Source organism: Scyliorhinus torazame, chromosome 16 (assembly GCF_047496885.1).
Source record: "Scyliorhinus torazame isolate Kashiwa2021f chromosome 16, sScyTor2.1, whole genome shotgun sequence".
Taxonomy (NCBI): Eukaryota; Metazoa; Chordata; class Chondrichthyes; order Carcharhiniformes; family Scyliorhinidae; genus Scyliorhinus; species Scyliorhinus torazame.
Window position 1 is genome coordinate 50,166,822 of NC_092722.1, and position 14,062 is coordinate 50,180,883.

At 44.8% G+C, this 14,062-nt stretch overlaps 1 protein-coding gene across 4 annotated transcripts in view; it reads left to right on the forward strand.

Annotated features, from left to right (window-relative positions):
- The window catches only part of mtor (mechanistic target of rapamycin kinase), a 436,061-nt gene that overhangs the window by 396,412 nt on the left and 25,587 nt on the right, over positions 1 to 14,062 (forward strand). For all 4 annotated transcript variants that reach the window (XM_072478465.1, XM_072478464.1, XM_072478466.1 and 1 more), the window contains 5 exons: positions 427 to 549; positions 7,839 to 7,921; positions 9,784 to 9,856; positions 10,449 to 10,523; positions 13,912 to 14,047. In XM_072478465.1, the coding sequence (XP_072334566.1) occupies positions 427 to 549; positions 7,839 to 7,921; positions 9,784 to 9,856; positions 10,449 to 10,523; positions 13,912 to 14,047 (490 nt within the window). The remainder of the gene's footprint in view (positions 1 to 426; positions 550 to 7,838; positions 7,922 to 9,783; positions 9,857 to 10,448; positions 10,524 to 13,911; positions 14,048 to 14,062) is intronic.

Sequence of the window (14,062 nt, forward strand, 5' to 3'; positions counted from 1 at the left end):
ACCCCTGATAACCTTTGATACCCTTGCCCAACAAGAATCTTAATTGATCTTGCTTCCACTGCCTTCTGAGGCAGAGTTCCAAAGATACTTGAATGCATTTGACAGCATCAATCAAAGCATTAGGCCCTGTGATTGTCAAGCAAAAAATGTAATACATTTTTGGAAAGAAGGGAATCAAAAGAAATGTAATCATAAGAATTTCTAGCTTGAGGTGAAGGAAACAATTTTTGTGAAAATATGTGTGGCCTTTTCCATTATGAGATCAGGTTTTCCAAAGTTAGTTGCCTCCTTGTCTCTTTCTTTCTTCCTTAAATAACGTAGATTTTTTAATTAAATTTGCATGTTAATTCATTTTTACTTGAAAAATCAGTCCAAACTGACAGAGGGAAGGTTTAACTGTACTGCATATTTTGTTTTGACCAAAAGATGGCTCCAGACTACGATCACCTCACCCTGATGCAGAAGGTTGAAGTGTTTGAGCATGCAGTGAATAATACAGCTGGAGATGACCTGGCCAAGTTGCTGTGGCTGAAGAGCCCCAGCTCCGAGGTAAAGCCTTGTTTAATATTCAGAGCAATCTCCACACGGCCTGTGGTTCCCAGTTGTAGTTTTATGGACACATTCTGCACAGAATGTCTGTTTCCAGATTTCTTGTACAGAACAATATTAAAACTTGCGGATAAATTTTCAGCTTCACTGGATTGATCACCTGTTGCAGAACTCGCTTTGTTTTCAATGAATTATCCCACCATAGCCACAGGGAAGATTTCTTTTTGTAGCAGTCATAAAGCACATTCATGAGAATTTCACCTCTCAATGTCTTTAGCAAATCCTTTAACACATTCCATTACACATGGCAGCCAAGAACCATCAGTAGGTCTCAAATCAACTATAAACTATAAGACAAAGTAATGGAATGTAGTTAAAGTGAATTCTAAAAATGATGTCAGATGTATAATGTAGAAACCGAAAATGCTGGATATACAAAGAGGGTCCGTCATTGTCAGCAGAAAAACTGATGAACATTTCAGTCTGGACTCTTTATTAGAAGAATTCTCATAATGGGTCGCTTCCAAAATGTTGGTCTAACTCCCTCTTTCAGAAGTTGGTTGACTTGTAATCCACTTCTGCTTCTCATGCGATGGATACTATTCTTCAAAGTGTAAAGTGTGGGGAAAAAAAACTCCGACTTGAGTTACTATGTAGAAAATAGGATGTTCAATGAAATGCTACACTTTGAGCGTGCACCTAATATTAGATCTTTAATGCCCATTCAAAGAAACGTTTGTATTGATATGCAAATATAATTCAACCTTTTCCTAGAACATAAAGAACCTTGGCTCAAAGTTATCTCAACAGTAAAGTGCGTACACATAGCCTCACATTGAATTCTTTTTTCCACTGGGGGAGATAATGGTATATTGATAAAGTCTCTGGGCTAGTAATACAGAGACACAGGCTAATGCACTGGGGATAAGGGTTCAGATTACATGATGGTAGCTGGTGGAATATAAATTCAATGAATAACATCTGTAATTGAAAGTTAGTCTTAATAATGCGCACCATGAAACTCTCATAGAATGTTGTAAAAACCCGCCAGTACACAATCCACATCAACACTTTTACATGGATTAACATTGGTTTAAAGTGCAACTTTTTTCTCTCCTGTAGATAAGAATTTGCTTTACTACAACTGGCTCAGCTTTCTGTAACACATCACAGAATATCCCTTATTTTGCACAATTTGTATATTTTTCTGGTGTCTGTCATGGACAGGAAGAGGGTCAATTTAAACTGCCCTGATTTCCCTGCTCTTTACCTGTTCGTAAACAAAACATTTTTTTTTCTGAATTCCCCATTTTCCTCAACCCTTAAATTTGCAAATGTTCCAATCTTCTATTAATAATCTGCACAGCGAGGGTGGCACGATGGCACTGCTGCCTCATGGCGCCAAGGAGCCGGGTTCGATCCTGGCCCCAGGTCACTGTCCATGTGGAGTTTTGCACATTCTCCCCGTGTCTGCGTGGGTCTCACCCCTACAAGCCAAAGATGTGCAGGGTAGGTGGTTTGGCCACGCTAAATTGTCCCTTAATTGGGAAAAAAAGAATTGGATACTCTAAATTTAAAAAAAAAAAATTATCTGCACACCAAACCTGAGGTAAGATGAAAATAAAGGGATAGGTTTATTTTTACACACATACACGCAAGAGGGGTTTTGCAACATCCATCCCTTCTACACTCACACAGTAAATAGGGGATAAGAAAGAGGTTTCAAGGCATAGCCACAATAAAATGCAGGTTGGGTTTTACATGTCCAGACTCTGAAGTCAACTGGGACTTTCCTTCCAAGGGGAGGTTGACTGCTTGTAGAGTGCTCCGTCTTTCCAGAGTCAGGCTTCCACAATTGGAGAAGCCATGTAGGATGAGTTAGTCTACAGAGTGAGTTTGTCTGGAAGCCTGAGTCCCAAGGTTCCAGCAGTTGGCAGGTTTGATGAGGGCTAGGGTTCTTTCTGCTGCCACCAGCTTGATGGTAGGCAGCACAGGCTGCTGCCTGGAGTTCTTTTAACGTTAGGGGTCAAAGAGGAACTGTCGGAATTCAGTTCCACTGGATGATATGACAATGCAGTTTGAAGTGATCATATGACATACCTCCTCAATGTTGCACAGTAAGAAGTCTTACAACACTAGGTTAAAGTTCAACCTGGTGTTGTAAGACTTCTTACTGTGCTCACCCCAGTCCAACCCCAGCATCTCCACATTCTCAATGTTGAGCAGAGAATGTATATTCCCAAGGCTGTAATCTAGGTGTTCAATTGGAGTGATGATTTCTTTGTTTTAGGAGACACCGGTTTCGGGTTGGTAAACTAAAACTCTTTTCAAAACCATTGCAATAGAACTGCTAATGCATCAGCCATGAGTACCATTGTGGGAGATTAAGACGTGCGAAGGCTTGCCTTTTTTCAAGGTTGGCTGGAACAGAGGCATCATCCATGAGGCCATTGTTATGTTGAAACTGCTGCAAGGCATCATGTGACCAGCTGGAGCCATTTTGTCTGCTCAACAAGCGTCCATTTTAAAGAGCACAAAAAAGGACTTCTAAAGTAGTCCAGCTGATTAATATACATTTTTTATCTTTCACATCTCAACCATGACATGCCCTTACTTAAAAGATAACACAAATGGTTCAGTCCAGATCACTTTGTCAAAAAACACTGGCAATTGCTGACAATCTCTGTGTAATTTGGAATGACACCAAATTCCATTAGGTATGAACTATAAATCAAGCTGAAATCCACTGACACAACTTCTCATGTGGATCCTTTTGTTCTTCTTTAGAATCAGGTATTACATTGTCAACAGGATGTTGTCTTTAAAACACTGTCTGTGAACCACTTTGTTCAGGTTTTAACTCTGTATCATCATTCTCTTTCGTGGCTATCGTTTTTTTTATTGTCCAGGCTGGTAAAGAAAGTTTCAGCCACCCAGGCAACTGAATCTTTCTTCTCCTGTTTAAATGCAGGGTTACAGTTTATTTCAAATGTCAACTCTCGATGAGTCAACGGCCGATGGCCTTGAAATTCATAACAGCCGTGGAGATCCAATTTGCCATGTGAATATGTCTCTATTGAAGATATGCCTACAAATAAGAGATGGGCACGTTCATTGCTCGGGTTACATTGAACCACTTTAGCAGGGCTGCTTCAACATCAGGATCTCACTAGAGAGGATGCTTACTGTGGTGAATGTATTGCTGTAACAATTCACCATGTGCATATCTGTATTACGCTGTTGCCCATGTGGGCTCCACCTATGGACCATTGTAAGGTATTACCTATGATGTAGCATGTTGGGGCCTGTGTGGGCTTCGCCCCTGGCGGGGAGGTATAAAGAGCAGTCGCCCTGTAGGCGGCTGCCACTAACAGATCAGTCGCAGGCAGGCACTGTTCTAGTTGATTAAAGCCACAGTTTACTTCTACTCCTGGTTTCGTGTAAATTGATGGTCGCATCGATTTAATCAACTACAACACGACTATGGAATCGGCCCTCAAACCTGACCGACTGGAACTTGATCCGCAGGCAAAAGAGATTTATTTGCACTGGCTCTGCTGTTTCAAGGCCTACCTCGCCACCTCCACCTCGCCTTCCGTCACCGACGAACAGAAGCTGAGTCTCCTCCATGCACGGGTGAGCCATCGAATCTCTGTTCAACTCAAGGAAGCCTCCACCTACGCAGACGCCCTCGCGATGCTAGAGCGCCTCTACGTAAGGCCCGTGAACGAGGTATTCGCGCGGCATCTCCTCACCGCCAGCGTCCCGGGGAATCGCTGGAAGAGTACTTATGCGACGTCAAAGTCCTTGCACGAAGCTCAAATTACCAAGCCGTTACGGCCACTCAACATATGGACCTCGCCATCCGGGACACCTACGTGGCTGGAGTCAGGCCCAACTACATGAGACAGCGCCTACTCGAAAAGGTGCCCTAGACCTGGAAGAGACTGTCAAATTAGCCTCCTCTCTGGAAGTAGCGTTCCAAAGCCTTAACGCGTTCCCGTCCGATCACGCGACCCCCTCGTGGACCCCCGACCAAAGAATACCCCAGGCCTGTGCTGCGCGGCTGCCCGCCCACCATGGGGGGGGCTACCCTGTTATTTCTGCGGCCAGCCTCAACACCCCCGGCAGTGCTGCCCGGCCCGGAACGCGAACTGCAGCGACTGCGGGAGAAAAGGACATTTTGCTAAAGTTTGCCTGGCCAGGTTCAAAATCTCTAAATCGCAGGCCCAACCCTCAGACTCACAGGCCTGCAGATCCCGCAGTGTGGCAGCGTGTCTGCCGGCTCCGGCCCCCCGGATGCGTCATCAGCCTTGTGTTGTCCGTGGGGGCAACCATCTTCCAGCCCGCACAGCGCGTGCGACTCACGGGGGCCGCCATCTTGGCCATCCTCGCCCACGCGGCCCGCCACGTGCGATACATGGAGGCCGCCATTTCGGACGCCATCTTCCTCACCGGCCGACACGTGCGACCGATGGGGGCAGCCATCTTGGAACCGCCCCAGCACCTCCGACCACGCCGGCTACCTGCAACTCAACGCGGTCACCCTTGACCAGTCGCGACCCAAACACCTCCGGAGCTCCTAAGGTGACCGTCCTGGTAAATGGACATGAACTGCCATGCCTCTTCGACTCCGGGAGCACAGAGAGCTTCATTCATCCAGACATGGTAAGATGCTGCTCGTTCCCAATCTTTCCGGCGCATCAAACGATCTCCCTCGCCTCCGGGTCGCACTCGGTGCAGGTCCGGGGGTGCACTATCGCAACCCTCGCAATACAGGGCGCCGAGTACGCCAACATTAAATTATATGTACTCCCCAACCTCTGCGCTCCTCTTCTATTAGGACTGAATTTCCAATGTAACCTCAGGAGCCTAACCCTGAAGTTCAGCGGGCCCCTACCCCCACTCACTGTATGTAGCCTCGCGACCCTAAAGGTCGACCCTCCCCCGCTCTTCGCAAATCTCACCGCCGACTGCAAACCAGTCGCCACCAGAAGCAGGCGGTACAGCATCCAGGATAGGACTTTTATCAGGTCCGAGGTCCAGCGACTCTTGTGGGAGGGAATCATCGAGGCCAGCAATCGCCCCTGGAGAGCCCAGGTGGTGGTCGTCAGGACCGGGGAAAAGAACCGGATGGTTGTAGATTACAGCCAAACCATAAACCGGTACACGCACCTCTATGCGTACCCCCTTCCCCGGATCGCAGACATGGTTAATCAGATCGCCCACTACCGGGTGTTCTCCACGGTGGGTCTGAAGTCTGCATACCACCAGCTCCCAATCCACCCGGGGACCGCCACTACACGGCTTTTGAGGAGGACGACTGCCTCTTCCACTTCCTCTGGGTCCCCTTTGGCGTCACAAACGGGGTCTCGGTCTTCCAATGAACTATGGACCGAATGGTGGGCCAGTACGGGCTGCGGGCCACATTTACGTACTTGGACAACGTCACCATCTGCGGCCATGATCAGCAGGACCACGATGCCACCCTCCAGAGATTTCTCCAAACCGCCCAAACCCTTAACCTCACTTACAACAAGGAGAAATGCGTTTTCCACACAACCAGACTCGCCATCCTCGGCTACGTCATGGAAAACGGGGTTCTAGGATCCGACCCCTCCTGCAACTCCCCCTTCCCCACTGCCCCAAGGCCCTGAAAAGGTGCCTCGGGTTCTTTTCATATTATGCCCAATGGGTCCCCAACTTTGCAGACAAAGCCCGCCCACTAATCAAGGCCACCATCTTCCCACTGGCGGCTGAGGCCCGCCAGGCCTTCAGCTGCATCAACGCGGATATCGCCAATGCCGCGATGCGTGCGGTGGACGGGTCTGTCCCCTTTCAGGTGGAGAGCGACGCATCAGAGGTCGCCCTCGCCTCTACCCTCAATCAGGCAGGCCAGTAGTGCTTTTTCCACGAAACCTCACTACCTCCGAAATTCGACACTCCTCAGTCGAAAAGGAAGCCGCGATACCAGAGCTTCTTCGATCACAGCACACAATCCCTGCGTTGGACAGGCTGAACTTATGAACCCTTCACCCCCGCCGGACTTCATTTTTTAACAGGGGGTGAATGTGGTGAATGTATTGCTGTAACAATTCACCATGTGTTAATCTGTATTACGCTGTTGCCCATGTGGGCTCCACCTATGGACTATTGTAAGGTATTACCTATGATGTAGCATGTTGGGACCTGTGTGGGCTCCGCCCCTGGCTCCACCCCTTGAGGGGAGGTATAAAGAGCAGTCGCCCTGTAGGCAGCTCCCACTAACCGATCAGTCGCTGGGTGGCACTGTTCTAGTTGATTAAAGCCACAGTTTACTTCTACTCCTGGTTTTGTGTGAATTAATGGTCGCATCATTTACTTATTGAACTGTTCCAAGATGTTCTCCTTCGTTTTCAGAATGGTGGACAAACTTGATGGCGGAATCTCCAACAATCTCACAATGTCCGCTCTCCTCTTCAAGCCACAGTTTTCTGCTTCACCCTCTCTCCAATCGCAAACACACTTTTAACTTTCTCACAGGTTTCACCATATTCGCACACTTTGTACCTTGTTCACAGAGAAATCACACTGAGATTATAGCTTGTCTACCATTTCATACTTGAGCACGCTTAGTTCTAACCATTCTAACCATGACTGATGGCGGATGAAGACAGCTTGTTTGTGCACAATAGTGCCTCTTTTGCAAGTGTCGAACGAACGTTCAGCCAATCTGGATTGACTACTGCGAAGTTTAAGCTAATCGCGGGCACACAGAATCATAGAATCCCTACAGTGCAGAGGGAAGCCATTCAGCCCTTCATGTCTGCACCGATCCTCCGAAAGAGCACTCTACCAGGTCCACTCTCCTGTCCACCCCGCCCTATCTCTGTAACCTGACCTGCACGTCCAGGGCAATTTAGCACGCCAGTCCACCTAACCCGCACATCTTTGGACTGTGGGAGGAAACTCGAGCCTCAGAGGCAATGCACGCAGACACGGGGAGAACGTGCAAACCATGGCCGGAATTGACTCGGGGCCCTGGTACTGTGAGGCAGTAGTGCTAATCACCGTGTCACCCAATGTCTTTTGCCATTCTGTCAGGAGGAATAGTTGTTAATTTCAACATCTAAATTTCACTCAGATTTCACTGCAATTCAGAAAATCAATTCATGTTGTATTAAAAGTAAAGTGAAAGGTGTTTTAATATTTATTTGCTCCAAGAGATTACTACATTGTAAATCAGTTAAATATGTGTGCTTGATTTTGAGGAGATTACTAATGCTGATCTACAATATGATACTCTGCAGGTGTGGTTTGACCGAAGAACCAATTACACACGCTCGTTGGCTGTAATGTCAATGGTGGGTTACATCCTGGGACTCGGGGATCGGTAAGGAGTTTTACCTGACTTAATGCTTTTGTAACTACTATACAATCCAAGGGACTCTACAGCTGCCTTCAGAATATACATAAGAGAAGAATTTGGCTCCTATTTGTGGCAACACTATATTTTTTTAATTTTAATAATCTTTTTTGTCACCAGTAGGCTTACATTAACACTGCAATAAATTTACTGTGAAAAGCCTCTAGTCGCCACATCTCGGCGCCTGTTCGGGTACACGGAGGGAGAATTCAGAATGTCGAATTCACATAACAGGAACTTGTGGGACGAAACTTGAGCACCCGAAGGAAACCCACACAGACACAGGGAGAACATGCAAACTCTACACAGATAGTGACCCAAGCCGGGAATTGAACCCTGGCGCTGTGAAGCAACAGTGCAAATCATTGTACTACTGTTCTGCCCAATTTTTCCAATTAAGAAGCAATTTAGCGTGGCCAATCCAATTAACCTGCACATCCTAGGGTTGTGGGGGTGAGAGCCATGCAGACAAGGGAAGAATGTGCAAACTCCACACTGACGGTGACCTGGGGCCGGGATCGAACTCGGGCCCTCGGCGCAGTGAGGCAACAGTGCTAAGCACTGCGCCACCATGCCGCCCTTGTGTTGCTAACTTTGCCTTAGTTCAATTGCTCTGTTTTATTACCTTTGCTCTTGAGTCGCCAGGTATCTTTATGATACCGCCACAAGGTTCAAGTCCGAGTAATGATCAATAATCCAATACACCGATTAGTAAGATTTAAATCAAAGCACATTTATTATACACAGTAATCACTACTCATGCATAAATTCTACGTCTAAGCTACTTCTACAGCTAACAGGCCAATACTTAACTTGGAACTGGCCCACCAGGTCAGGGAAACGAATGGCCTTTCGTCCGGGTTCTGAGCCTGCGGGATTCGAAGTTGGTACAGATTGATAGCTAGGAGCGCCTATCTCGTAGCGAGCTTTGAAGTAAGCCTTACAGTTTTTGAGCGGCTGTTGAAGAGTTAAGAGAGCTGGAAGCGGTTGAAGAGAGGTGGAAGAGCTGGAAGAGAGCGCCTTGAACTTGGGGCTCAATTCTTATAGTCCCCAGGGGCTTCCCGCCTTTCGGGGCGGACCCTGTACCTGGTCCCAAGTGATTGGACTTTGTCCCAATCACTTTGTTCGATTTTCTCCAATGCTGGAGCGGTTCCCTGGTCAATGGGCGGTCTTGAGGTGGTCGTTCACCTCCTTTTGTGTAGGCTTCTGCTGGCGCCGAAGAGTCTGGTTTTGCTTTGTGTGTCTAAATGTTGCTTATTATTCCCGGGGATTGCTCATTAGTATGCAGATGGCTGGTGTTTTGTTATGCTGATGGTTGCTGGTATCAATCTTGTCTGGCCTTTCCAGAGGTAAATACACAGTCAACCTGCAGCTGCTCGTTTTTGTCCTGTTGGCTGACTTTCCCATTAGCCTTTGCCGTTCGCCATTTTAAATCGGGAGTTGGCCATTTTAAGTGGCTACAGTGGCAACACTATAAACAATTTATTTTAGTTTTTTATTGCACCACCTATAGTAATCATTGGAAATCCTTTGTGTGTATCTGTGTGTATGTGCTGAATGCAGACAAAATTGTTTGAAGAGGTACCATAGGGCCTCTGACCCCCCAAAAGTGTTGTTGCCTTTTGGAGAAATAGGGTTATAGTTAGCAAACAATGAATGATATTGACTGTGTTATTTATACATGGGCTGTATACACCTATCAGCAACTTGTGTTTAGTCAGTCTTATTCATTCTAGAATCTTATGATGAAAGCTCTTTCAAAACTGTCCGTATCCATTGCCATACTTCCCATGAAATCTGATAGCACATTTGCATTTGTTTTTTTCCAGGCATCCATCAAACCTGATGCTTGACAGACTTAGTGGAAAGATCTTACACATTGACTTCGGGGATTGCTTTGAGGTAAGGTGGATGATCTGAGCAAACAACCAGTACACTATTACATGACATTGGAATCAATCCATTATGCTCACATTATGAGGGAACACCTGGCTTGCCAAACATAATTTTTTTTCCCAATACAAATTTCCCAATTCGTTAATAAGGGTCCCTAATGAAAGAAATGAGTTAAATACTCTTCTTCCTGAGTGCTGATCTAAAATTACCACATATTGCACATGCTAATACCAGTGGAGTTTAGCCTGCTTAGGCATGTGGGCAATGGTCTCATTCAGGATTTCTACAGAGGTGGCAGGAGGAAAAGGGGGAAATAGGACTATATGCTGTCAAAATGCCACCCTCAACATACCCATGTGGTACAGCAAATTCCAGCTACACTACAATGTATGTGAATACCATGAGGTGAGAAAGTCATCATTGAAGCAGGCTAATTGAAGAAGTTGGATGAGAAGAGTTTTGGAATAAGGTCAATGACCCTCTTAATGCAGGAGGAAAAAGCTCAAAAATAAACAATGGGAATCCTGTCAGACTTCACTAAGGATGTAAACTGCAGTGTTCCAGTGCTGTCTATCTTTACAGGTCTATTTTTCCACAGGTTGCTATGACCAGGGAGAAATTCCCAGAGAAAATTCCATTCAGGCTGACCAGGATGTTAACCAATGCCATGGAGGTAAGTATTAAAATGATCTTTTAACTTCAAGCGGTATTTGAAAGTCAACCAAATTGTTGCCAGACCAGCTAAAGAATGGCAGATTTCCTTCCATAAACCTAACAATGGTCTTGTGGTCATCGTTAGACTTTTAAAAAAGTATCCAATTTTTCTTCCAATTAAGGGGCAATTTAGCGTGGCCAATCAACCTATGCTGCACATCTTTGGGTTGTAGGGGTGACACCCACGCAGACACGGGGAAAATGTGCAAACTTCACATGGACAGTGAGCTGGGCAGGGATCGAACCCGGGTCCTCGGCACTGTGAGGCAGCAGTGCTAACCACTGCGCCTCCGTGCCACCCCTAGTGTTAGACTTTTAATTCCAGATTTTTATTGAATTTAAATCTCACCATCTGCCCCAGATCTTGCCCTGGGTCTCTGAATTATTGGTCTAGTGACAATACCACTGCTTCCCCATGAAGCATATGCAAAAGGTGTTTATATATTATCTTCATTAGGTGATGTCCTATGCTATTGCTCACTGACAAATTAGAACACAGATGGGAAGTATAGTTGATTACCCAATCTGTTCTTTCAGGCACCTGCTCTTGAAGTTCCTGTGGAAAAGTTACCGAATGGTATAATCTGAGTTAAATTAAAAACTGGCTGTGATTGGCAGTACCTCTGGATTGGTAGCTGCTTGAAGGAGCCTCAGCTTAGCTGTTTTAGAAAGAGCCAAAGTCATTTTATCATCAGAAAAATCTGAAGGAGAAGGCTAGCTTTTCAATACACTAGTGTTATGGGTCAGGGTTTAGAGAATCCCAAAGTGTATCATGGAGTTCACCTGACCCACAACTTTCAATAGATTGTGGTATGGGGAGCACTCGGCTCACTCTACAGGTGTGGTACAGCAGACATGGACCAGTGGTTTTTTAAAACAAAACTATGTTTATTCTATGAACTCAAGTTAACCTTTTTAAAACGAACAGTGAATATCTTAGCAACCAGTAAATCAAATACATACCCCAAAGAATACAACACTAAGTAATCTGTATACTGGCCTTTTAACATCCAAAAGGCTTAACAAACCTTCAAACAGGAGCACATTAGGGTTTGCATTCAAGACTGAAAACATTTATAATTCTTCTGAATTCACCAAATGATCCATAGATAATCTTTGGATGGCAGAGATCAACAGCAGTGCAGCTCACTTTTAACTTCAGATTCAGCTCACTGAAAAACACAGACACACCCAAGCTCTTTCTCAAACTGAAACTAAAACACAGAAGTGAAGCTCAGCTCCACCCATACTCTGACATCACTCCAGTAACATGAGCAGCTCCATTTCTTAAAGGTACATTTCTTAAACACCCATTTCTTAAAGGATACTCTCACATGACACTAGTTTTAATATTGTTCACCTGTGAGCTATTCGTATTTTGTAGAATATGGATGCATCTGAATTTTATTTTGGTACATTACTGAAGAGTGCTGCTTTGTTGGATGTGGTACCTTTCAGGTTATGATAAACCGCAGCCACCTCTGCCCTCTCGGATGGACATAAAGATCAAGTGGTACTATTAAAGAAAACACGCAACTCTCCCAATGTCCTGATTAACATTTATTCCTCAGCCAACACCACCGAATGAAAAGCAGATTAATTGCTCAACCAACTATGGTTTCTGGGATCATGCTGGATTCAAAGTGGCTATTAAATTTCCACACAACAATAGTGACTGTACTTAAAAATAATTAATTGGCTGTAAAGTGTTCAAGAATGTCCTAAGGATGTGAAAGGTGCCAAATAAATGTATATTTTTATGAATTATTTTCATAATGTTTTGGAAATATCAGTGAATAATATTGATATGTTATGTGTACAATAAAGCTAGCACATGGCTGATACTGTTCAGGTTGTGGGAGTGATTTAGGTAGGTCTATCAGGATAGTTAGGGGGAAGTGGATCTGGTTGGAGCCCAGAACTAAGATTTTGGTTCAGAATGGGTGTGGTAATTGGGGTTACATGTTGGGGAAGTCGATTGATTCACAAAAGGAAGATATATAATTAACAATCCTGGAAAGGAATCCAGACAGGTAGGAGTGAATGCAGAGCAAGAAGTATATTCCTTTCAGTTGAATCCGTGGTTTGTGACAGTGATTGGAGTCTGTAGAGCAGTGTGTTTTTAGTGATGTTCCTAGAACATGTCAATATTTTCTGCCATTTTATTTGAGGAACCCATGATAATCCACTCATCCCAGAATTTACAGCGTTTAAAGAAACACACATTCTAAGTGTCATGATAGCTGTAACTTTGTATTTGTTGCACTGCAGTGTAATTGCTCCAAAAAGTAATTCTATTCAATGTGATTAGAAAGATAATTGAAAGGTTATTTTCCAAATATATTAAGACAAAAAAAAATAGAAACTATTAATTTTAAAGCAAACAAAATAGACTTGGCAAATGAGGAAGAACAAGATAAATTCAATAGCCAGAACTAATCAAGACATTTTATTCTAAAAATATATTAATATCACAGTAGCCTAGCTTAAATGGTGGCAAAGTGGTTAGCACTGCTGCCTCACTGCGCCATGGACTTGGGTGTGATTCTGACCTTGGGTGTTTCTCTGTGTGGAGTTTGTACATTCTCCCATGTCCGCGTGGGTTTCCTCCGGGTGTTCCGGTTTCCTCCCACAGTCCAAAAATATTCAGGTTAGATGGATTGGCCAGGCTAAATTAGCCCTAAGTGTCCAAAGGTTAGGTGGGGTTACCGGGATAGTGTGGGTCTAGGTAATGTGCTCTTTCAAAGGGCCAAGGCAGACTCAATGGGCCAAATGGCCTTCTGCTGTACTGTAGGGATTCTATGATTCTAATAATAAAGTTTGCACTCAATCAGAAGCAGGAAAATGTTATTGAAGATTTTCTATATTCAGAGAAGTCACCAGCAAAGCGTCTTCAGTGAAACTGCCATATGACTCAATATGGAAGAACTTGCATTTACATAGCACCTTTTGCATGCTTAAGAGAACTAAAAGTGCTTTACATCCACTTAATTATTTTTGACGTGTAGTCACTGTTGTAATGTAGGAGATGTAGCAACTAATTTGTACACAGCAAGGTCACACAAACAGCAGCGTGATAATGCCAAAATTGTCTATTCTATTTTAATCAATGAAGTTAGTTGAAGGAAATATCATGGCCTGAGAGACTGGGGCAACTTTCCTAACATTCAAAGTAATTTAATGGATTGTCTTTGGTCCATCTGAGAGGGCAGCCGGGGCTTCAGTTTAACATCTCATCTGAAGGATGGCACATCCACTAGTGCAGCAGTCCCTCGGTGCTGGAACAAGCCCAATATCATACTCCATTCCTACTAACTGCATTTATGTCCCTTGTTGCGGTTTCACAGGTAACGGGATTGGATGGCAACTATCGAATCACATGTCACACGGTGATGGAAGTGCTTCGGGAGCACAGGGACAGCGTCATGGCTGTGCTTGAGGCCTTTGTTTATGATCCCTTGTTAAACTGGAGGCTCATGGACAGTGAGTATTCAGGAA